Raw genomic sequence first — 24,716 nt, forward strand, 5'->3', positions numbered from 1 at the left:
AGAAATGGACCCTCCACCTGCCCTGTGTTGAACCCATGCTTGGTTTTATGCTTTCATTACCTAGCTTCTTTCCAGAAATGATGCATTCTGGTTGACTCCTTTCCTTTGATAAAACCAAAGTTTTATTTATTATCAACATATAGTTTTGAATTTGTTTAATATGTTCATAATAAAGAAGAATCATCTGCACTGTGATGTTTCTAAGCCTGGTCTCATTATTAAAATGATGCAGAAAAAAATCAAGGTTACCAGGACAGACATAAACTACTCTATTACTGTAGCTACACCAGCTCACTGACCTCACTAAACCACACCGTACATTGATGAAGATTAATTAGATGCACAAGGTTTGGCCTAATAAGTAGACTTGTCTTTTCTTTTTTACTAAGGATATACATTTAAAAATATAGTTGTATAGCAGATTTTGATGACCCCCATTTATTGACTTTGGGAGCTAGTTTCAAAAGGTGGTGTTTTGGGGTTTTGGGGGGGTGACAAGGCACGCGACTCGTCTGTGTGTTTGTTTGGACTTCTGGGACCCCCTGTGATCTTTGGGGGATCCCCTTGGGGATCCTGGGATACCAGGTTGGGAACCACTGATAAGCTACACTACTGATATGGTATAATCAGTACCATTTTAGTGAAATCAGTAACCCCCATCTCTCCCACCTCTTACTGTACCCTGGTACAGAAAAGCGCTATATAAATACGGACCATTTACCATTTACCATTTACCATTTACCATTTACTGGCAGAAAAAAGTGTGGTTTTATACTCAATGTGAACTTTACACAGCTCTCAAACAGTATCCGTTCTTTGTCATGTAGATATTTGAAGTATTATGTTGGGATTTTACTTCCTGCTGATGTGATTGCATGAGATTGTCTCTGCAGGTTTTAGCTGCACCTTCATGCTGCCAGCCTCTTGTTCCAATGTAATTTAAAGCTGTTGTACATGTTTTAAGATCTAGAGACTGGGGAAGTCACACAGCCTTTTTCCTTTTTAAATATCATGCTGGAAGTAGCTATTAGAAGAGAAATATATATAACAGCTTTTTATAAATGTAACCTCTCACACCCTGTGTCAGTTCTGATAGGCTCCATTGGGTTCTTCCAGTCTACCCTAGTGACCCTTTCTTTTCTTAAATGTCCTGAAAACATTTCAAAAACAAAAAAGATTGAACTTTTGATCTACATGTGGAAACACCTTGCTATTCAGGGCCTTAAAAAGAAAATGGCTGAATGATTGGACCTGGCAAAACTTTGATAGCTACATTTTACAGCTGCTATTCTATAGAAAAGCATCTCAGCATACACAGGAGATCAAACACTGCTACAATAGCAGGAGATCATGTCAGGTTCCATTCCAGTCAACCATGAACAGAAATCTGAGTCTGAAATGCAGCGCCGGCTTGCAAAAGCTGGACAGAGGAAGACTGGAAAAAATCTCAATTTCAGCTAAGACTACAGATGGTAGGGTCAGAATCTGGCATGAATGACAGCATGAATCCATGGACCCAATCTGCCTTGGGTCAACAATCCAGGCTGCTGCTGCTGTAATATTTTCCCAAACCTGTTTAGTCTCTTTGATGCCTGTTTGATTTCCAGAGCCAATCTAACCAAACCATATTCTTTGAAAAGTTAACTTCAATGCAGCGTTATTAATCTGATGTTGCTCAAGGTTCTGCTGTGAAGATGAAAATGATAACTTTCAGACTGAGACTGTCAGAAATGAAGCCGTGGCTTCTCATTCCAAGCACCAACCTAATTTCAGAAAATAATCATAATTTAAGTCTCTGGCAGATTTGTCCTATTTTTGATAGACAAACACAGTTAGAGGTTGATGTATGAATAAATGGCATACACAGAAACGTTTTTGTTGGCTTCTTGCGTTTGTCTTGGATCGGTATATTTGGACACATAGTTTTATTAAGTGTTGGCTTTAAAATAGCGTTATTTGGGCCTCAACTTTACATGTCCATCAAGAAACAAGAAAGAAAACAGAAGTTTTCTTATGTCCATTTCTTACAGGTTATAGTTTAGTTTCTGCCTCTGTAGTTTTCTCTGTGGTATCATTAGTTTATCACCATTTCTCAAATGTTCCCTCCAGAGGCAAAGAAGATGGAACCATTTCTTTTAATTCATTACGTGAGCTACATCAGGTGCAGCACTAGCTCAGTCACTGCTGCTGTCACAGGAGACGGTATCACAACATATGAATCATAATGTAGACCAAGCATATGATTGTTTAAACTCTCTGGCCACAATTATTAGTTTTTGGAATGCACAATGGTCTAGATGTTGGCTCTGTTGTCTGGGGTCTTTCTTTTTGGCGCTTGCTCGCTCTCCCCATGCCGGCTTGGGTTCTCTCGAGGTTATCCGGCCTTTTTCATACAACCCAAAAACATGCAAGTTATGTTAATTGGTGATTCTAAATTAGATGCGAATGTGAGCATGCATGACTGTTTGTCTCATTAGTGCCCAAATCAGCCCTGTAATATAGTAGCGATCCAGCTAGGGTGTAACCTGTCCCTCACCTGGAGACAGCTAGAATAACACCCAGCAAACCAGGACAGACCCATGCTCACAATGCCAAATGCATGCCCAGTGAGTCTTGGGATGGAACAAATTTGCCTCAAAGAGGAAGAGTCCCCATTTGTCATGACTGAGAGGAGAGCATGTAATCTGTTTCACTAAATAATAATTTCCCTCATGGGAACAATAAATGATCTATCCATGCAACTACTGTATCTATCTACCTACCTATCCATCTGGCATGACAGTCATCCAACTTAAATCCAATTCCAAATTCAGTGTGGTCATACTCTAATATAAGATTATTTTGTGCTGAAAGCAAACTTGATCCAGAACCAGGCTTGCATAATAATTGCATAAGAATTAAGAGATTTTTTATATCAAACCAATGAACAACAATAACCCACGTATGAGGTTGCACAACAAAGTAGGAGTGCTTCTGTGTATTTCAATCATTTATTTATTAAGTATACCCTAGATTATATTTGTGTTAATGTTGCTGACCATAAACATCTCATTTCTATTGATCTTCAGCCTGTAAGACAAATATAACCTGTGGCAAATATACAGCTTCTGTCTCAATAACAGGTCTTGTAAAAGAGCAGTTTAGGACATTGATGTTAATCATTCACTTGGATACTGGAAATACCCTAACATATTTCCTGCACAGGTGGGGTAAATATGAATGAAAAGCCTCTAAATAAATACTGACTTGTACACACTGGATGAAAGCAAGGATGCCGTCAAGCAGGTCTTTACTTTAAATCCCTCAGGATACCAGCACCACCACAGACTTTACTGTCCCAGTTCTATGCACCAGTGAAAACAGGAATAGACTATTTCTCACCAAAGGCAGCATGTTACATCATTTTTTTCTCTTCTGTGTTTTTGTTCTATTTTTTTGTTTTTCATTTTTCCTTTTACATGGTATAATTCCGCAGTGAAGCCGTCAAGGCAGTCAGTCACAAACCCAACAGATCAAGGCACAGCAGTGTGAAATGTGTCGGCCATTTTGGCTCTGTCAGAGCTGGTGGCACACAGAGCAACTGCTCATTAGAAGGCAAGTGTGACAGAGTCTCTCTTCCCAACACCAGACGGGTTCAGCTCCCTCACCCAAACAGAGCGAGGGGAGAAGACAGGCAGATGGTGTGGAGAAAGAAAGCGGAGGCAAAGCAGGAGTGGGAGGAAGGGCTCGAGGGGGGAGAGGGGTAAAAGTGAAAAATATGGGAGTAAGGGCAGCGAAGAAAGGCCGAAGAGAGGGAACGTGCCGGCGGATATCATTAGGGTCGTGCACAGGGCTGTTTAATGAGCAAGCTCACAGCACCCCTCCATCCTCAGTGGCGCCTGCTGACTGGAGGCCCCCAGGTTCTGGATCCCCAGTAGGGGTTCTGGCATGTTCCATCACTGTGAACAAGTGGGATTCGGGGGTGGGGGGGTTATTTTCCCTCACTACCTTTGGAGCACATTTGCACTAATACATCCACAATCTTAAAAGAAACAGAAAAAAACAAGGAATGTTCACACAGAATCACTCGCGAGCACATCTTCAGGGAAGAAAGATTTACCACATCCAAATTCTCCCTTTCCCCCTTCCTTATGTCACAAGTTTACGTAAGACATTAACGTAGCGTTGATAACCCTGGCCTCTCCTTGATGTCACATTGCAAAGCACACAGCTGTGTGAGGTGGTGGGAAAAGACACCAGGCAGCAAGCAACTGCTGGCTTGTATTATCCCTGCAGTTGCCTGTTCAGGTATGCCACAGAAGAGATCTCCCCCCTTGGTATCAAGGTTAATCATATTTAAATACAAAACACAGATAAACGAATCAAAGGATTTGGAGGTTGCATGTCTTTGTAATAATAAAGGCAAAAAGGAAACCCAAAGTTATAGAAGGAACAACAGCAAGACAACTAAAAATCCAAGCCTCTTTTTTGAGGGAACCACAACAAATTCTCAAATAAATGTGAAAGCGCTCTGTGGATAGTGTTTGATTTTGCACAGATTGGCATATGATGTTTGAGAACAGAGAGAAGAGAAATGAAAAAACAAAAGAAAAACAAAAGAAAAACATTTTTCAATTGTTTTTCTTAAATGCGAACATTAACAAATAATGGTATAAAAGAGTTTATTCTAACGGGATCTTCCCAGTTTTCACAACTGCACTTCATAACTTCCATTCCAGCCTGGAGCATCATGTGACTGGTGCATTTTACTTTATGGCACTATGTTACAAGCCAGCAACTGGATGTCAGCACACTGGTTGTTTTGGAACTGTACCATGGCTGATTCAGGAAACAAACCCAAGAGGACATTATTGGAAGAAGCAAGGAAAAGAAAGAAAGTGGTAAAGCAAGAGATAAAACATGGGTCAACATAGGAAGATGTTTACTGGCTGGATAGAGCTCAGAGAAGGGAGAGGATGCAGGACGGATGCAGGATTAGCTGTTGTTAGGGGCAATAAAAGTGAAAAAATTTTCTACAGTTCATTAGTGCCAATTTAATTTTGAAATGTTGCTGCAGTAAAGTGCACATTACCTTCTGAGTGCCAGCACTGGTCACAACAAACCTGGTAAGATAAAATGGTTTGAAATGAGAAAATAGCAAAAGAAAGTAGAGGCTGGATGATGTCAGTTTGATCTTAAACAAAGTAATGTTTGATAAGAAGGCTGAATGTTTTTACGTAACTACCCCTAATGCCCCACTTACACAAGCACAGAGCTTTGAAAAGATATGTTTGCAAACATATCTTCAGGTTTTCACTAGCAGATAGCGCCACATGTAGAGATAATGATGCACACAGAGACACAGATACATGGAGCCCACTGAGATCCAGCCAGGTCCTCAACACATTAAGCAACATCAATTGCTTTGAAATGTTACTATACCAGTTATATTGACGGGATCAGCGAGAAGAGGATAAAGTGGGAAAAGGAGAAAAAGGGGGGGGGGGGGGGTGGTAAGAGGAGAAGTGGGTGGGCTATGGATGAAAGACAACACATGGATGAAAAGCAAACTGATCAAAAGCAAAAGAAGTAAAAAGTTGTACCAAAAGAGTCAAAAAAAAAAAAAAAAAAATGACATGAACTACACACTGAAATCATAATGCACTGAGAAATCAAAGAGCAGAAGAATATAAGAGTAAAAACAAGACAAGAGGTGAGACAAGAAGAGCATAGGAAAGGTTGCTGGCTTCTCTCCTCCAACAATAAAACAAGAAGGAAAGCAGATGCGATAACCCCCACTGCTCCTTGTGATACAGTGTCAAACACTGAATACCACACACATATGCAGACAAACACTCCCGGTGTGTGGTCATAGCCCCCCTATATCAGAACCAGTGCTCATCCTGACACTCCAAAGGGGCTCAGTGTGTGCAGTGTCTAAGATGTTTAATTCATGCGGCCGCCTGCTTGAGCTCGACATGACTGTGTGGCAGAAGAAGATGGGAATCTAAAGCGTAGTGTGCAACAGCCAGGGTGAAGATGATGCATAGACACAAGAGAGGGAGGCTATATAAATAGAGAGAAAGAGGGAGAATACCAATGTATGAAGAAGTAGAAAGAAATAAAACAAAGTCGTGTAGGAGGATCTGCGAGAAAACAAGACAGAAATAGTCACAGCTGAAGACTGCGAAGCAATAAATTGATAGTGGGTAGGGAGAGGAAAATGAATAGATAAGAACGCACATGTTTCATATAGATTCTCAGATGCGGGCACAAACAGAATGAGTGATGGATAGATTTGGAGCAGCAAAATTGAAAGTGAGAAAACAGTGGAGAGAAATTTCACATACATACACACACACACACACACACAGAAACACAGAAACTTTGGGAATCTCTTCCGGTCAGGAGAAGACAGCCTTGAGTGCTCGGTGCGTGTGCTGCAGGTCTCAGCAGAGGCAGGCAGGGGACTGACTGCTAGTGATTTTCTGTCATATCTCTTTTTCTCTTCATCCCTCACGCCTGTTCGCCAACTAATCCTCCCTCACCCCACCTCCGCCAGGCAGCACAAGCCGTGCTTCAAAACTATACAGCATGTGTAGCACTTTAAGGGCAACAATGTGGGTTTGTTCAAAGACTCGAGGAGCTCAATATGATTCATTTCTCAAAAAATAAAATAAAATTTCCTGTGTATCGGGTAAAAGATAAAGGAATAAAATAAATATTACTATAAATAAATAAGAATAAACACTAGACTAGACACAAAGTTGCCCAACTGAACAACAATGTATGAGTATTAGTGTTAAAAAAAATTTTATGTAAAATTTGCAAATATGATTCAGCATAATACAAAAAGCTGCGGTACAAATTGATTTTGACCTCTACAACCGCTCATGTATTAGAAAAAGAAAAAAATAAACACCAAAAATTTTAATCCTATACTTAATTTGACTTGACTTTATCGAGCTAAAATACATTAAAGTTTAATTATTTTGTTCAACCACTTAACCTGGAAAACAAATTATCCTGGAGATCATATTTCATATTACAAAAAGGTAAAAAGGTGAGCATTTTCAAATAAATACAGCACCGATTCATTTTGCAATTCCACATTTAAAGAAAAGATAAACACTCTCCGGGTTTTTCTCTTTCGACTGCAGTTCTGATTTGAAACACTAGGTGTCAATGCTACTTATTTTGCCTTTAAAGGCAGTCAGGTTTAGACTTTGTATGAAGTAAAAATGCATGTACACACATCACTATGTAGCTTTTATGCAGTTAGTAAAAGTATTTTTTTTGCATGCCCTGCATTTAAATTCAATAACTACAATTGATGTAAAACACACTTCAGTTACATGTCCACAAATCAAGTAACAGCAGAATAAACACAGAAGACAGAATACGTTAAGATTTTTGACTTTATTATATATACTCATCAATATATCAGTATCATCATTAATATCCATCATTAGGCACCTTATATAAAGATAGATGGGGAGTAAAGATTTTTTCTGCATGCCTCTCAAAAATAAATAAAAAAAAAATAACCAAAACATGCTGTTTAAGATGGCAGAAAAAATATTCTGTAACATTTTGAGGCATCAAATGATCACATGTATTTATGCATATCTACTATGAAACATGTGAGTTTGTGTGTCTGTGTGCTTGTGGATGTGTATATTACACACAATGTTTGAATTTGTTGGCGTTTTACCTGTGACTCAGTGTGTGTCAATGTTCTTGTGCAATATTGATGAGTGAGGTTTGTTTTAGCGTTCTCATGTGTAATCCTACACTGTGTGTCAGCGTATACGAGTACATGCCAAATGGCTTACAGGTACAATGAGACTCTGGGCTCAGCCAGTTCAGGCAAGTCCCTGGACACCTTGGCACAGCAGCCACAGCTCGAGCTGGTTATACCTGGATGTCAGAGCCAGAAACACGGTGGAAAACTTTCCCTCACGCCTCTGGAGAAACATCTGTTCCCTCACGTCATTCCTTTGAGTAAGGAACACACATTCCCAAAAAAGATCAATATTTTCCTGCCTGCACCCTGGGTTATTATAAGTCTGCAGCCTGGGAAATAGATCACTAAAACACATTGCTATATGTGTTGTTCAGAAGAATACCAGTGAGGATATGTAGACCTTGGCCCAAAACTGTGTAAACCTGCAGAAAATAATTTTAAAGACACTTTGAGGGAGAAGGAAAACATCTTGTTATAAACAGTGAATATATTTTTTATGGCCACACTGAAATGCAGTATTAGAAATGGTCACTGGAATAACACTGGAAGTCAGCTTTATACTCTTCTTCCTTAACTAGATTTCAGGAATGCATGGACAAGTATTCTGACAGGCTCTATAGTACTTGTAGATTTAAATCTTTAGAACAATAGATTCTACTTAAAGCCAGGGAAGCGAGGATCCTTAATGGCTGTTTTTAGGATGTCACATCATGAAATCTCTCCAAAAGACATAAAATCTCACTATCTGTTTGTTTTCACTGTACCCAATGAAATTAAACATTTTAATATTCCATCAAAGACAGCATGTCTAAATTGCTAATATACTGTAAATGGCTAGTAAGTAGCTGCTAATGGATACTAGCTATTAAACAACCATGCTAATTTTTTCAACTGTTACATCTATTAGACATAAATGAAGGTTAGACTGCGATGTGGCCTATGTTCACTCATTAGGACTGTTACTTTATGTTTTCATAATACAAGGAGGGAGGTTTTCCTAGCCTTAGATTGACTTGGAAGCATTTAGCCATCTTACCATGGAAACAGCTTTGATTTTGGGAAGCACCTTGTATCTGAACAAAATGTGTGTGTGTGTGTATATATATATATACATATATATATATATATATATATATATATATACACACACACATATTTATATATACACACACAGTCAATGTAAAACTACATCAACACCCATCCCATGTCCATTATTCATAGAGCCACAATCAGCAGTTTTGTAAAGTTGACCTTGACTATAAAAGGCAGCAAATCCTCTTCTCCCATAAAGCTCAGTAGCTAACACATTATACCTAATTTCTTTTGTGCATTTCTGCTAATTTATATGGATTGGTAGATAGTATTTCCAAGTGCTGACCTTTATATTTATTAGACAGAGGTGGGTGGAAAAGAGTGAAAATATTACAAACAGCTAATGCTTGTTGCTTTTTACCATTTTTTTGCAGCCTTTATGCTAAACAAATCTAACTGACATTTACATTAATTTCATACCTCACTAAGGGTTACAATCACACTTTTTTTTTAAAGCTAGTATGAGGGTTAAAATGGCAATCTCAAAAGTAGGCTATGGCTCAAGAGAGTGCAAGCTGTCCACCAATTGAAAAGTTCATGGTTGGAGCTCAAGCATCAACATGCCAAGATAGTGGCTCCAGTATTTTTTCCAGTTACCATGATACATGCTCAATGTGCTCGTGGTTTGACATGATTGTGACTGTAGCTGCTCTTTTTCCCCTTATTTTTATTTACTTATTTATTTTAATACAGTTTCTCCCCTTCATTCTTGTCCATGTTCTCTGTCCAGTCTTTTTATTTTATTTTTATTTATTTTTGAGTTGCAGACATTGAGCTTTAGTCCTCTTCCCACCTGGTTCTGTTGCTATCGGCTTACACATGTGGTTTATCAGTTCATGAAACAGCAGTATGTCTACCCATGTTCTCCAGCCATACATGATCAGATTGTTAAACCAACCACAGTGGTAGCAAAGCTAAGGCCACTGTGCTTAGTTGTCCAAGAAAGCTTCTCTGCTGTCCATCATTGCTTGGATTGTCAACAGCTTCATTCTGTACCCAGCCTAGCCTCCCCTCAGCTGCAACAGCCTTTGCCCGGCCCTACCTGGCAGCTTACAAGTGACAACTCATCATCATTCCTTCTGCTTTCAAATTTGGCAATAAAATTTTAAAAGTTCTACTGACTTATGTTTTCTAGTGTTTTGCTTTTTGATCCAGTCATATTCAATGTATTTAACAGTAGTACAAATGCGTTTATAAAAGAATGAATGTGGGTTGTAAGCTAAAACAAACCTTCTGAAATGACATTATATAACTGCAGTCCATTTACAGGTCACATAATTCAGGGGGCAGAAAGAAATCGTTGTTTTAATGAAGAAGTCAGGCAGTAATTGGCATTTTTCCATCATTCTGCGAACAACCATGATATTATTGACAGCATGAGTGTGTGGACAGCAGGGGACAGTGGAAAAAAGTCGATTCCTTTGCTGGGAAGCTGGAGGTGTGCAGCCTGTCGCCTCCCTCTGGATGCTTTTTTTTTTTTTCCTTTCACCCCCTGCCTTATTTTAAACAGAGGTGATATGGAAAAATGCAATAAATTATTTTTTCCAGTGTGTAAACACATTTTTGATTAGCTCTATTGGTACTTTCATAATTACCACTAGCTCTTGTTTCGCCAATTGAAGCTTTACCAGTAGAAAATGTTTGGTTTGGATAATTAGTATTTTTCCTTTTTATATTGCCATAGAGACCAAATTCTTAATACTACATTTATATAAATATTGCATTAGGATCAATCTTTAGACTACTCGATTAAGAAAGAATGACCACATTTATATAAATGAGAATCTTTGTAATTGCCACTTTAAACTGATAACTGCCAGAAACGTTAGATACAAATACTTTGATCAAATTATTTTTTATGACAAAATTAAGAACTCCTTCCTAACATATTTGGCATAAATTAAGCCAGATCTTCCTCTATGTGACCTTGTACCATGCAATTTTTTTTTTTTCCACTAAGTTTTGGATATTTTTCAATTTGAAATCAAGAAGTGGAGAAATTCCAAACCTAATGCTTCAGCCTTCCCCTTCCTCCTGTGGCCTTGACAGACATGGACATGGCATCTCCACCCAGCCATGAAATAACCACTTGTGTTTTAGTCTGAACAACTCAATTTCTGTGACTGTCAACACACACACACACAAACTTGTCTGCACGCACACACACACCTTGAGGATTTTGCAATCCTGGAGGGCTGACTGTATATGTCCTGCAGAACTGATCAATACAATTCAATCTGCTTGCAGCTCTTTGCCGCATAAGGCCACGGCTGCTATCCAAACAATGCATGGCTGGACATAGATGGACCTGTGTACAAATGGAATCCCATTAAAGTGCAGTGTCTCTCAGGACTCTGACCCCCTGTTCTTTTCTCTCTTCCCTAACAGCAGGAGCGATTTTACCCACCCCTAACTGACAGCTCCCATCCAGGAAAGAGTAGATGTTGTTACTCTGACAACAGCTCATGCTGCAGCAGCACAGATAAGAGCTTTTGATAAATATTTCTTTCAGAACACTGGAATAAGTGGTTGACATTGAGAGGTCAATATACTGACTACGAGTCTTATAATGTATTTACAGTGATAGACATGTCATGGTGCAGATGATGTTCCAGTTAACAGCTGTTTTGTTTCATTAAACACGTGTGCTTGTAAGTAAAGATAAAATATCTATAATATCAACAGTGAGTGGCCATTATTCACATTTACAACAGAGGTTTAAGTCATCACACATAAATAGTATATGATGTATTTTCCTGATAAAAGTGAGTCAACATTTGCATTATGAGCTTCTCCTCACAGTACATCTACACTTTTTGAATATAACTCTTCTAAAAACAGTTTCAAGCAGTGAGATGGAAAGCAGACAATGAAATATGAGGGACAGGAAATGAAAAAGGCTACACTCATGTCTATGTAATGTATTCTTTCTCTTTTTGTTCTTTTTCTCTCGACATTACAGAAAAGAAATTTCAAGTCTAAGCATCTCCTGGTTCGTAGAGCCCTTTCTCTTTCTTCCTTTCTCCTTTCTAAAATCAAATCAAGCTGCTAAGTTTGTTTACCTGCTTTTAGGTACCTTTGAAGATCATATTTATTTTTTCAGGTTTTGCTTAATCACCTTAAGATTTTTTTTCTTAACAGCAATGTTGTTTACTTAAGGGAGCCAAGTTAATTGTATTTAACAGAGCACCAAGTTAAGTCTTTTCTCTCTTACTTACTGAATATTATCACAGTGAAGTTCTCTCAGGCTTATCATCTACCCTACGAGGGCAATACACGCTACAGGGAGGGTTAAAAAATTGAGTAGAGGTAAGAATACTTTACTAGGCATCGTCTAACACGTTTTTAACTGACTTATTCACAGGATTACAGAGAGAAAGACCGCAAAGACACACAGAGTTGTGCAAAATGTATCACCCTAATGTGGTTGTGGGAATATAGTCTGAGGAGGGGTACATCTTCCGTGTTGGACATGTAGATAGCCTTTTATTCTGTCCTCAGGAGGGCAGAACCAAGCTCAGCATGAGGAAAAAGCACACATGAAAGAGTTATGATAAGGTGGTTAAGGTGGCTCAGACAAAAAAAATAAAAATAAAATAAATAAATACATAAAATCAGCCCTTTTCACACAGCCGTTGCAAATAATTAAAAAAAAAAAAAAAGTCACCACTGTTCGCCTTTGGTAAACAATACATACTGAATAGAGGCGCCACATCAGTGTTTTTGCAAACAGCAGTCAGCTTCAAGGAATCAGCTAATGTACAACAGATTTCTTCTTAAGAGAAGTATACTACACCCTTAACACTGTACATTACTTTAGCTTTGAGACTGCCACCATATCAGTGGCACATCATCTTAAAGTCCACATTCTCCATTCTCCCTCTGGACGTACACACAAGGTATCAATGCATAATAAACATACACCAGTCTCACCTTGAATGAGCTATGTGAAAAGGGCTTACGTTTGAGGGACAGAATTACAATGTGGATGGTATTGTAGGTGTCACTATTTACTCTAAAAGTGGGATGGTGCTCTGGGTTAAGATTCTAAACAGTACAATAGCACAAACAGGTATCTGTGGTGGAAAAATGCTTTTAAAAGACCCAGCTAAGCAAACATTGGATTCTGGGTAGAGCGTCCATGTTGATCTTGAGGGAGTAAACGGGTGTTTAATAGGAACTGTAGGAGTTATAGCATTAGAGGTTTGGCTGTATAGCTCAGAAATGACTGGAGATTAGAAGTCTGTAATGGAAAGTAGCTATTGGTCAGATTCCAGGAAGCTGTAAGGAATTGTTTGGACTGTGAGGAAACAGTGAGTTAAGACTTGTGGGGGATTTTCAGGAGTGTCTTGGAAGAAGGCGGTACATTTTCCAGATCAGTTTATGGAGAAGTTCAGGACAGAGAACAAAGGTGTGAGTCGGAGAGCTGTGACCGTTCCAGGAAAAAACAGGTGTTGGTGAATGTTGGCAAGGTGGCGTGTGCATCCATGTCCTTCTGTGATTGGGTAGTCCTGCTCCATCAGACTATGGTGAAGACGGAGTGCACTCCAGAGAGGCTGCAGAGACAAGAAAAAAAAAAAAAAAAAAGAAAACAGAAGATGAAAAACATTGGAAAACATTTCAAGATGAAACATGACATTGCAGGGGCGGGTGTAAAATGAAGGGTGAACCAGTTAGCATCTGGTCGCTGTTATGCTACTTTCATGATATGTCTTTTTGATTTGGTTATTATTTAAAAACTTTTAATGATTAGCAGCTCTGTTTTTTTTTTGTTTTTCTTTTGTAAATGTAGGAAATTTTCTGGTGTGTTCATGTACAAGTATAACAGTTTGTTGTCTGGTGATGGTGTGGATTGAAGGGTCGTTTCCTTCTGTCTGTGATGTTTTTTGTCTCCTTTCTTCTTTCCCTTTTGCATCTTTTTGCTATTTTCCATCTTCTTCTGTCCCCTCCGGTCGGGTCCAGCAAGATTACATAGATTCCGTGATTCAAAGTAAATAAATAAATAAATGAATCAGATTATCAAGAGGAGCCTTACCCATAGGCCTCGCCTTGGCAGAGCAAATTTGTTCAGCATGATACAGCAACCAGATTATCATTTTGCTTGCTATGATGCTGGACAGGACAGGTTTAAAAAAAAAAAAAAGAAAAAAGAATGAACGGTGAACAGGGAAATGATGGAAAGAAAAAGAGGTTGACAAACACCTGAACAGACAAGAAAGAAAAAAATAAGAGGAAAACAAAAGAGTAAAAGAGAGAAACAATGATGACCATCACAGGAGGAACTGGGAGGGAGGTTCCAAAATGAAACCAAGCAGAGAGACTTAAATGAGAAAGGAAATTAAGAAGTTGAGATCAAACAAGAGGGGAAAAAAATAAAGAAAGGGCCAAGATAACAAGCACGAGCACAGTGAGGCATAAAAATGGATTGGGGGGGGATGGAATTAGAAAAATAGAAGGAGTGGGGGGAGATAAGAGAGACAGGATAAAAGAGAGAAAGAGGGAAAGGGGGGACGAATAAAAAGTGGAGACATAATTATAAAATGGCACAAGAAAATCAATGCAGAGGCCATCATTGTGCTTGCAGGCGCTGTGCAAAGAGGGTGGAGCGCAGCAGTGTGTCCATCAAACGCATGTCACAAAAGCACACACAAGCACTTCAAATGCAGACTGAAGACAGCAAGAATGAGTCAAACCGATGAAGCGGAGAGAGACAAGTGACATTTAGAGCTCAATCGGAGCATGTGATGACAAGGCACAAAGATACATGCCAACCTTATCCCTAACAACAGCTTGTGTGCATCTGTGTGTGTGTGGATGGAGTGTCCAGTGGTCCAGATCTGTGACATTATACATTATTTCATTCAACGGTTGGGGCAGATTTAACACAGAACTCAAATTTCATGATGGGGTTTTTAAACTTAGGGATATAAAAGAAGAAGAAATTAGCCATTATTATGTATTAGCGAGAATTATTATGGAAACTTGTTGAAATTAGCTCATATTAAAAGGTCTAAATGTCCCCTCAGTGGACAATATACAGAATAATACATTCAAAGTATTCCCCACACACTGATTCTAAGTAATTTGCTGCTGACTTCCCATTTAAATGCATTGCATATCCTTTTACATCATTTATTATCATGCAGTGAAATGATCTGTACAAGGACAAAGAAACCTGACAAAGTCTCCAGTGATTAGAAAGGTGGACAATGAAATACAGGGGTTTCACACTGAGGAGGAGTTTCCTCACTGTGAATTATGTTTCAGTTTTCCATGTTTGGTATAAAGCTCTGAGCCTAAATACACCACAGCGACAAGTCTCATGAAACTCGATGACAAGTCTACTGACAGTGATGACAAAAGAGATTATTTTATATTACTTTTTCTGACCTGAGCCGCTGCCTATCTTGGCCAGGACACAGGTGGTGAAGAGATTCTAAAGCCCAAGACATTTCTATCTCCTAGCTAAATAAAGATTAAATACAATTTTGGCTTCAGTCTTGAAACACTGATTTCAAATATTGAGACTTTATTTTATCATGCACTACAGTTCAAAAGTTTGGGGTCACATCCCTATTGAATCCCATGGCAAAGTGACCCCAAACCTTTGAACGGTAGTGTATGTATATATAGCGTTGGATGGTTCACGCCACCAATGGTTCCATTAATCTATGATAATGGCCACCTCGTCGGGCATTATCCCTTACACACACACACACACACATCATATATATATATATATATATATATATATATATATATATATATATATATATATATGTATATATATATACATACATATATATAGACTTTCCTTTCCCCAGCCACATTCACCAGCTCATTCGGGGGGGGTCCCGAGGTGTTCCCAGGCCAGCCAAGAGTTATACTCCGTCCAGTGTGTCCTCAGTCTTGCCCCGGGGTCTCATCCTGGTGGGACGTGCCTGGAACACCTCACCAGGGAGGCGTTCAGGAGACATCCTTACCAGATGCCCGAGCCACCTCATCTGGCTCCTCTTGATGTGGCGGAGTAGTGACTCTACTCTGAGCCCCTCCCAGAACACCAAGCTCCTCACCCCATCTCTAAGGGAGAGCCCGGTTACTCTGTGGAGAAAACTCATTTCGGCCATTTGTATTCGCGATCTTGTTCTTTTGGTCACTACCCACAGCTCGTTACCATAGGTGAGGGTAGGAACGTCGACAGGTATATCAGGAGCTTTGCCTTTTGGCTCAGCTTCTTCTAGCTGACTACCTGGACATGGGCTTCAAATGTCAAATTCTGCTTTGACAAGCTGCTCCTGAACAAAACAAAACATCAGAAGCATCTGTTGAGCAGCCAAAGTGCTCTTTTCTGATGAGAGCACATTTAGCATCTCATTTGGAAATCAAGGCCCAGAGTCTGAATAAAGATTGGAGAGGCAACAATCCAAGACACTTAAAGTGCAGCGTGAAGTTTCCACAGTCTGCGTTGATTTGGGGATCCATGTTATCAGCTGTTGTTGGTCTACTGTGGTTTCTTAAGTCAGGAGTCAGCGCAGCCATCTACCAGGAGATTTTATGGAGATATGGAGATCTCATACCTCCAGAATCTGGGACCTAACTTCATCCTCCGGGACAACAACACAAAGAGTAGAAGTGGAGTGGAGAGGATGGAAAGGTCTACTTTGAGTCCAGACCTCAATCCAACTGGAAACTTGCGGAATTTTCTTTTTTTTAAAAACTAAATTATTTACTTATCTACAATAAGCTAATAGCTTAATTTTAAAAGGCTAAGGCAATTGGTTGGCACAGTTTTCTTCTTCCTCAATTTCATTAATATCTTTAGCATCTATGAGTTTATACATCATCAGAATAGATCAAAATAACTTGTAGATCTCAGAAGGATCTTAATTGCACAAGGGAATAACATCAATATCTTTTAGTTTTGTTTTTGTTTTCTTTTTGTTAGACAGAGCTGATGGCAGCATACATCTTATTCATTGAAAACACATTCAGCCAGAAGAACAAAGCTGAACCATCTATGTCCTAATTTGCTGTTGCATACCCAGACTTGGAGCATAGTGAAAAAGTGCAAGATGTAGCAGCACCTTGAGGTGTGCTTTGATTTAACAGGCAGCATGGCTCTGATTCCACAAGCATGCAGAGGAGTGGTAAAAGAAAAGGGCAATAGACTTAGATAACACCATGAGTGAAGCATGGAAGGAACAGAGAGAAAAAGTGAATTTGATGATCTAAACCTTTGACTTCTTGTCTCTAACAAAAGCTGCTCATTAGATGAAAGCAGAAAATTGCATTTATCATTCATTTAGGTGGCACTGAAGAGGTTCCATGTTTGCAAAAAACTTTGTCTGTATGCATTATCCTCATGCAGTCCTTTATGTTTGAAAGTATGAGACTGAATCGGTGTGAATTACTCTGTGAAACAGCACATTAATAATAGATCAAACACCCTCTTTTTGGGATGCAAATGCGATGAGTGGGCATTGTAATTGGTTTGTTTAATAACTAGAGACACACTGAGCCTTCTCTGCCTCTCATTCACACACTTGCACCTACCCACAACAGAAACAAAATTGTAATTTTCTGTCAGATGCTGGAGCACACACACTCACACACACTTGTGTCACAGAGTCAATCACTTGCTGATCTGTTTAATTTAAATCTGTCTGATTATAGTAATTATGTTAAAGAAAATATTTTCAGAGTACTTTGCCCTTTTCTGTCCTTAACGTCAGACACTGAGCACGCTGAGTGGATGAGCAGACTCTTTGGTTTCAAACTGCTTTTTAACATTTCGGATAAATTAGAAGACATTTTCAGACATGCATGGTTTTGGCAGCTGGAATTTCTTTGATCATCTGCAAATGCCTAAAAACAACAAACTATCCTTCAAAATAGGATGCAGAGCGATTTTTAATATGTGCGTTTGTGTGAGTGAGGAAAAGATGGAAAAAGCGTTTGTTTGCATGCGTCACAGCAGACAAGAGAAGTGAGGTGGCACCAATATAAATTGGAAATATGGTGTATGTAACAGAAGTCAGCCTCTGGGCCGACTCTTCGTTCAGCATCAGCTCATAATAATGTGTGCACATGTATGTGTGTATAAGTACGTGTGTTAAGTGTGTGTGGGATGGAGAGAGTCAATGTAAACTACCCATGAAATTAAGATTCAAAGCAGGGCTTTTTGTGTAAATGTAGCCATTTGCTTCTGGGTGTGACAATGCAAACTATCCTTGAAATTAAGATGTAGATGAGGAGACGATCCTGAGTCTGCGCATGTGTGTGTGTAAATGTGAGAGTGGAGCTTTGAGTCTTCAAGCCATCCCATGAAGAGATAGAAGGGAGGGGATTTGAAGAACTTTTCAAACACGCTGACAGCTTGTCAAGGGCCTCCTACGATTGTAATGAATTTGAGACTTTCGTGGAGTGTGTGGTCCCACCGCACTGATAAGCTCTGGCACTAATACTGTGAACCAGGAATGTGTTTTCATTTGTGTGTGTGTCTGACCTGAAGTGTTTGCTTACTTACTTTTTTAGCAAAAATATCTTGATGCTCCACAGTGTTTGTCAATTATGCATGCATGGCTAAATTTGCACATCTGTGTGTGTGATTAGTTGAAAACAAGTGGAATCAAAAGAAAATAGACTTCAACAATCCATGATTTTTCCAGCACGTCCCCTGGGGCAATATATATATATATATATATATATACATACATACATACATGTGGACACAATTGTTGGTACCCTTCGGTTAATGAAACAAAAACTCACAATGATCATAGAAATAACTTGAATCTGACAAAAGCATAAAATAAATAAAAATTCTATGAAATTTAAACAATGAAAGTCAGACATTGCTTTTCAACCATGTTTCAACAGAATTATTTAAATAAATAAACTCATGAAACAGGCCTGAAAAAAATGATGGTACCCCTAGAAAAGACTGAAAATAATGTGACCAAAGGGACCTGTTATTCCAAGGTGTGTCCACTAATTAGCATCACAGGTGTCTACAATCTTGTAATCAGTCAGTGGGCCTATATATAGGGCTACAGGTAGTCACTGTGCTGTTTGGTGACATGGTGTGTACCACACTCAACATGGACCAGAGGAAGCAAAGGAAAGAGTTGTCTCAGGAGATTAGAAAGAACATTATAGACAAGGTAAAGGCTACAAGACCATCTCCAAGCAGCTTAATGTTCCTGTGACTACAGTTGCACATATTATTCAGAAATTTAAGATCCATGGGACTGTAGCCAACCTCCGTGGACGTGGCTGCAGGAGGAAAATTGATGACAAATCAAAGAGATGGATGATACGAATGGTAACAAAAAATCCCAGAAAACCTTCTAAAGAGATTAAAGGTGAACTTCAAGCTGAAGGAACATCAGTGTCAGATCGCACCACCTGTTGTCATTTGAGCCAAAGTGGACTTAATGGGAGACGACCAAGGAGGACACCATGGTTGAAAACAGATCCTAAAAAAGCCAAACTACATGTTGACAAGCCACAAAGCTTCAGGGAGAATGTCCTATGGACAGATGAGACAAAAATGGAACTTTTTGCCAAGGCACATCAGTTCTATGTTTACAGAGGGAAAAATGAAGTATATCAAGAACAGAACACTGTCCTTACTGTGAAACATGGAGGAGGCTCTGGGGCTGCTTTGCTGCATCTGGCACAAGGTGTCTTGAATCTGTGCCGGTACAATGAAATCTCAAGACTATCGAGAGATTCTAGAGAGAAATGTGCTGGCCAGTGTCAGAAAGCTTGGTCTCAGTTGCAGCAGGATAATGACCCAAAACACAACTAAAAACACCCAAAAATGGCTAAAAGGAAAACACTGGACTATTCTAAAGTGGCCTTCTACGAGCCCTGACCTAAATCCTATTGAGCATCTTTGGAAGGAGCTGAAACATGCCGTCTGGAAAAGGCTCCCTTCAAACCTGAGACAACTGGTGGGCCAAAATACCTGCTGGGAGGTGCAGAAGTCTCATTGACAGTTACAGGAATTGTTTGATTGCAGTGATTGCCTCAAAAGGTTGTGCAACAAAATATTAAGTTAAGGGTACCATCATTTTTGTCCAGGCCTGTTTTATGAGTTTCTTGACAAGATGGTGCCTGTGTGTACGACTGGCCGTCTGCTGCTCCTGCTATGTTTCATGTTTCTTTTATTTTTAACTTTTGGCAATGAACAGATCGAGTCTCTGCTGGTGTATGATCGCCAGTCCCTTTTATTTATTCGGCAGAAAATTGGAAAGTTTACTGCTTCCAGTTATGATGGAAGAAATAATCTGCCCCTGTTCCTGGCGGTAATTCCGCCTCACCTGTGCCAGGCCTTGGCTCTACCTCCTAGGAGGAAGCGTCCCCGTCGCCACGGCAGTCGTGGTGGTCGGCTGGTGAAACTGAAGCTCTGGCTCTGCCTGTCACGCCCTTCGTCCATTTCCTGGACAGGATATGAATTATTATATGCCCACACTATACACCGACGCTTTCTCGACCCAATTGACACCTGCCTGGTGCCTGTCACCGGCTTATTTGAGGGACTCCAACTGCGCCGCCCTTGCCCTCCCCGAGTCTCTCAGCAGCGGGCGGATCATAGGCTCCTGAGGGCATTGCTCATCTTTTGGATGTTTTACATACATACATAGAACCAGCATTTTGAGAGCTGAACAAAATGAATTCTTGAAACCTGATTCCAAAGTAAAATAATATAAAAACAATCGTTTTGTTTCTGTGTTCGCAACACATATTTTTCCCCACCTTTTCCTTAACACAACAGTTCTGTGCTGTGTGGACACACATTTCCTGAAGTGGTTCTATCTTTATGGAAAACATATTTAATGACAATGACAGTGTACAACTGAAATAAATTTCAATTTTATAGATCAAATTTTTATGTACCAGAAGCAAACAAGGTCCATTGTTCTTTCAAGTCAAAGTCCTAATTAAAATGTATAATAAACTAAATGAAAAAGTAGCACGTCGGGCAGCATGAGATGATAGCTTAGATAGCTTAGTTTTCCAGCACGTTCATAATAGATCATCTTATTCTGCAACTCCAACAAGCATAGCGGTGGCTTGTCCTGCCCTGATTTAAAAAACAAACATCTGACAGAAAGTTTTTTTTTTTTCCATTCACCCATCTGTTTAAAGCAGACTCCTCATCAGTGCAACCTAGTGTGGTCACCGTAAGCAAATCAGTTTGTTTCAAAGCAAATGAAAGATAACACAGTGGTTCTCAAACTGCTTGCATTCAGTTTTCTTGCTTGCATCAAGTTGGATTTGTTTGCTACTTAGCCTTTTCTGCCGCCACCTGCCAACACATACGCTGACAAACATGCACATTTGCACTTACACAGACTTTGCCTCTCTGGTTTTGTGTCCTGTAGTTGGCTCAGCAGGGGACTGTCAAATTCAACTCAGCCGCATTTTTTTTTTTTTTTTTTCTGGGGCTGCTTTATCATGCAGCATATCTCTCCTGACACAAAGCTACCATGGCCTTCAGGGCTTAAAGATATCAAAACAAAAGAGCAAAAAGTAAAACAGTAAAAATAACCCTCCGTTATGTCACAACATGTGAACTGACTCCCATATATCTATATTTGTGAGCATGGTTGTGTGTGGGGAACTCTGTGGATGATTCACAGTGTTAAACAGGAAAGTACAATCTCCTTTTTTATTTATTTTTTTTTTCGCTGTGATGGCATAACTGGTGTAAATTGCCAAACCCTCCAGCAACATCTTTGCTGTTTACAAAACACGACGAACATCTTCAAAAAGAACGTGTGCAACACCACACACAGCAATGCTGAACAGCCTTTTTTTTCCTGAGATATTGAATGATTGTGTCAGCATTGTGAGAATCACTGATACTTATTTTTTACGCCTGGAGTATTATCACCTCAGAAAGTCAATGCACCCGTCAAAGAAACAACATGGCACAATGAATAAAGCAAACCACATAGCTTTTTCCACAATGGTGTTTGTTCAGATAAGACTAAAATGGTAGAGATTATCTTATATTTGCACAGCCTAGCTGCTTCCCTTTGTTTTTAATCTTTGAGCTAAGCTATGCTAACTGGCCACCCACTGTAGCTTTGATTTCATTATGCAGTTAGGAAATTACATAATTTTTCTCAATAATATCATAGCAAATAGACGAGCTTCCCAGGATTATGGACCATTTAAGCTTAATAGGTGGATGCTGAATCAATTTTTGCAAAACCAACAGACTTAACCACTCAGACATGTATTGATTCCTTTGATATATGTTGTTTTAAAGGCAACGCACCGCTTTTGAGGGGCTGATGGACACAAGCTTTGTCATGGTTAAAATACATCAGCTGGGAGTCCTGAGTCTGAGCTTATACAGCAGTTTACTTGTCTTCAACTCTTCTTTTAACTTGATATCATTGCTTTACTATGTGGTAAATTCTGGCACCAGCATATTTTTCTCCTTTGTTATTTATTGAACCACAGCCTCTTATATTTATGAAATTGTTGTTAAATATCTGGTTAAAATTAGGATAAAATAAAACCTGATTAATATTAGTAAAACAGCATAGCTTGTTGTTGAATAAATGATGTATGCATGTTCTTTACAAACTGTGACTGGGTTCCCTGGTGCCAGATACACTGGGCTCCTCTGATAGACAAATACACATATTTGGTTTTCAGAAATGTGAAATGAAAAAATATTTCCTGGCTAGCAAAGGGAAGTAAAAAGTGGTTCCACCTGAAAACCGGTTAGAAATTTTCCATAGCATCAAAACACACGTCATTGGGCATGCTGATTCTCATATATGCGTCTTATTGTGACTGTACCTTTAGTGTAACTGGGCCCATCATTAATGGGATTAATAAAGTAGTTCTGATTCTGATTCTGAAATGTCTTTTAAATTCATATAGTTTTATTGACTGTTTATTTGCTGCTTGACTACAACAGCCAACAAAATTTCATTGTATTGCCCTAACGGTGCAATAAAAATAAAGCTTCTATTTGTAATCTATAATCTATTGACTATTTATATGACTTGTGACCTGTTTCAGTAGTTGCCCTCATGGAGGAGATACAGGTGCATTCCCACCACAACTACTAGTCTGAGCCACAGTTTGTACCCCCGGGCAGTGCTCCTGCTCAGTGAGCACTTTACACAACCACCTCTCCCCTCCCACTAACCCCCTATATTACATCTTTTATGCAACTACAACATCTCTAAACTGGACTTTGTATTGTTGCAACATCACATTTCCCTCTAGAAGTCCAGCCTCCCTCCCTCCCGTTTCTCTCCCTCTTTCTCTCCTGCGCTCTCTCCCTCTCTCTCTTTAAACTGCTGGGTACTGCCATTTGCTGCAACAGTGTACTACAGATCACAGTGGATCTACAAAATCACATAACATTTCATTACAGGTGCCGGGAACTGAAAAATACAGCATTTGAACTGACTCACCCCATAGTACAAACTGATGTGAGAGCTATTAAGTGAAAAAGAGAAATAATAGATTTAAAAATTAATGCCCCTGTTTAGGAAATGTTTTGTATTTAGACATGAAAATGCAACCTCACATGACCAGATAAGGAAGTGTCGTTACTTTTATTTAAAAAAAAAAAAAAAAATGCAGTTAATGTCTTGTTCACCTTTACCATCTACCAAATTCATCCTGTGGACCAGATTGGACTATCTGAGGGTCCAGTTTTGGTCCCAGCACCTTATGTTTGACACCCTGGATCTAATATATATCACTTTTGGTTCTTCACACTTTTTGTTGTTTTGTCAATTGGATGATGCTTGAATATGACTTTGTTTTCTACAGTGACAACTGAATTGAATCCATCCATCCATCCACCCACCCACCCACCCATCCATCCATCCATCCATCCATCCATCCATCCATCCATCCATCCCAAGCACAGCAGAAATCAAGAAACTAAAGTAGAAAAAAGTACAGGTGAGTGAGAGAACTATGAACCACCCTAGGCTCACAAGTTTCTGCTGATGCAAATAAAAACTTAAGGAATGGGACACAGTCGAGAGGTTGGCTACACCGTCATTAACCTTGTAAAACCTCAGCCTGCGCCAGTGATTAACGATGCCTCATTATGTGCTATTAAACAGCACCAGAGGAGGGTCTCTTCACATACAAAACAACATAATACAGCTACATACAAAAGCTGCAGCTTCTCAGAGAAACTCTCTCTGGGCATGGCAACCCACAGGGACCAGACCTTCCGATTACACATCGGCTAAAAACGATTTGATGGCACACTGAAGAATGACCCTCTGTGGCCTAATATCCTCCAACTGCTGCTTCTTTGTGTGCTACTTACATGTTTCCCCTCCCTGTCTTGTTCAAAGGGCTGTTATTGTTTATTACAATAGAACTCAGTGGAATCCCTGCAGAGGCCTTGGTGATAAGCAAAATACTCTGACACAGAAAAGAGGTTTTTACCATATAAAAGGCAGAGAAGAAAAGAAAAAGAAAAAAGAGGAAAAACTGGAAACACATCAAGTGAGCAAAGATAGAGGTGCAGGAATGGGGTGGAAATGTGGAGAGTGGAGGGTGTGTTGCATGTGTGTTTGAGAGGGATGAGAAAGTGTGGCAGGCGGGAAGGGAAGATAAAGGCAGAGCTGTATTCCCTGATGTGGCTTCTGTGCTCTTTGCAGCTCCTGCTCCAAGGATTACTGCATTTACACTTCAGCTTAAAAATAGCCCCTGTGATAATTTATTTAGCTGGAGCACGCCATCCCGCATTGTGTTTCCAGAGAATACTTTTCCCTCTGTCTGAATCTTTGTAGAATTCCTGCCTTCTTTATTTTTCCCTTTTAATAATTTTGCAGATATATTCTTCATTTATTTATTTATTATTATTATTATTATTTTTTATCTCCTCTTC

At 39.4% G+C, this 24,716-nt stretch overlaps 1 protein-coding gene across 2 annotated transcripts in view; it reads right to left on the bottom strand.

Annotated features, from left to right (window-relative positions):
* Positions 1-7,379: 7,379 nt before the first annotated feature.
* samd12 (sterile alpha motif domain containing 12) overlaps positions 7,380-24,716 on the bottom strand; it is a 121,286-nt gene continuing 103,949 nt past the window's right edge. For both annotated transcript variants that reach the window (XM_041967013.1, XM_041967012.1), the window contains one exon: positions 7,380-13,374. In XM_041967013.1, coding sequence (XP_041822947.1) covers positions 13,343-13,374 — 32 coding nt within the window. In that variant the 3' untranslated portion in view covers positions 7,380-13,342. The remainder of the gene's footprint in view (positions 13,375-24,716) is intronic.

Source organism: Melanotaenia boesemani, chromosome 17 (assembly GCF_017639745.1).
Source record: "Melanotaenia boesemani isolate fMelBoe1 chromosome 17, fMelBoe1.pri, whole genome shotgun sequence".
Taxonomy (NCBI): Eukaryota; Metazoa; Chordata; class Actinopteri; order Atheriniformes; family Melanotaeniidae; genus Melanotaenia; species Melanotaenia boesemani.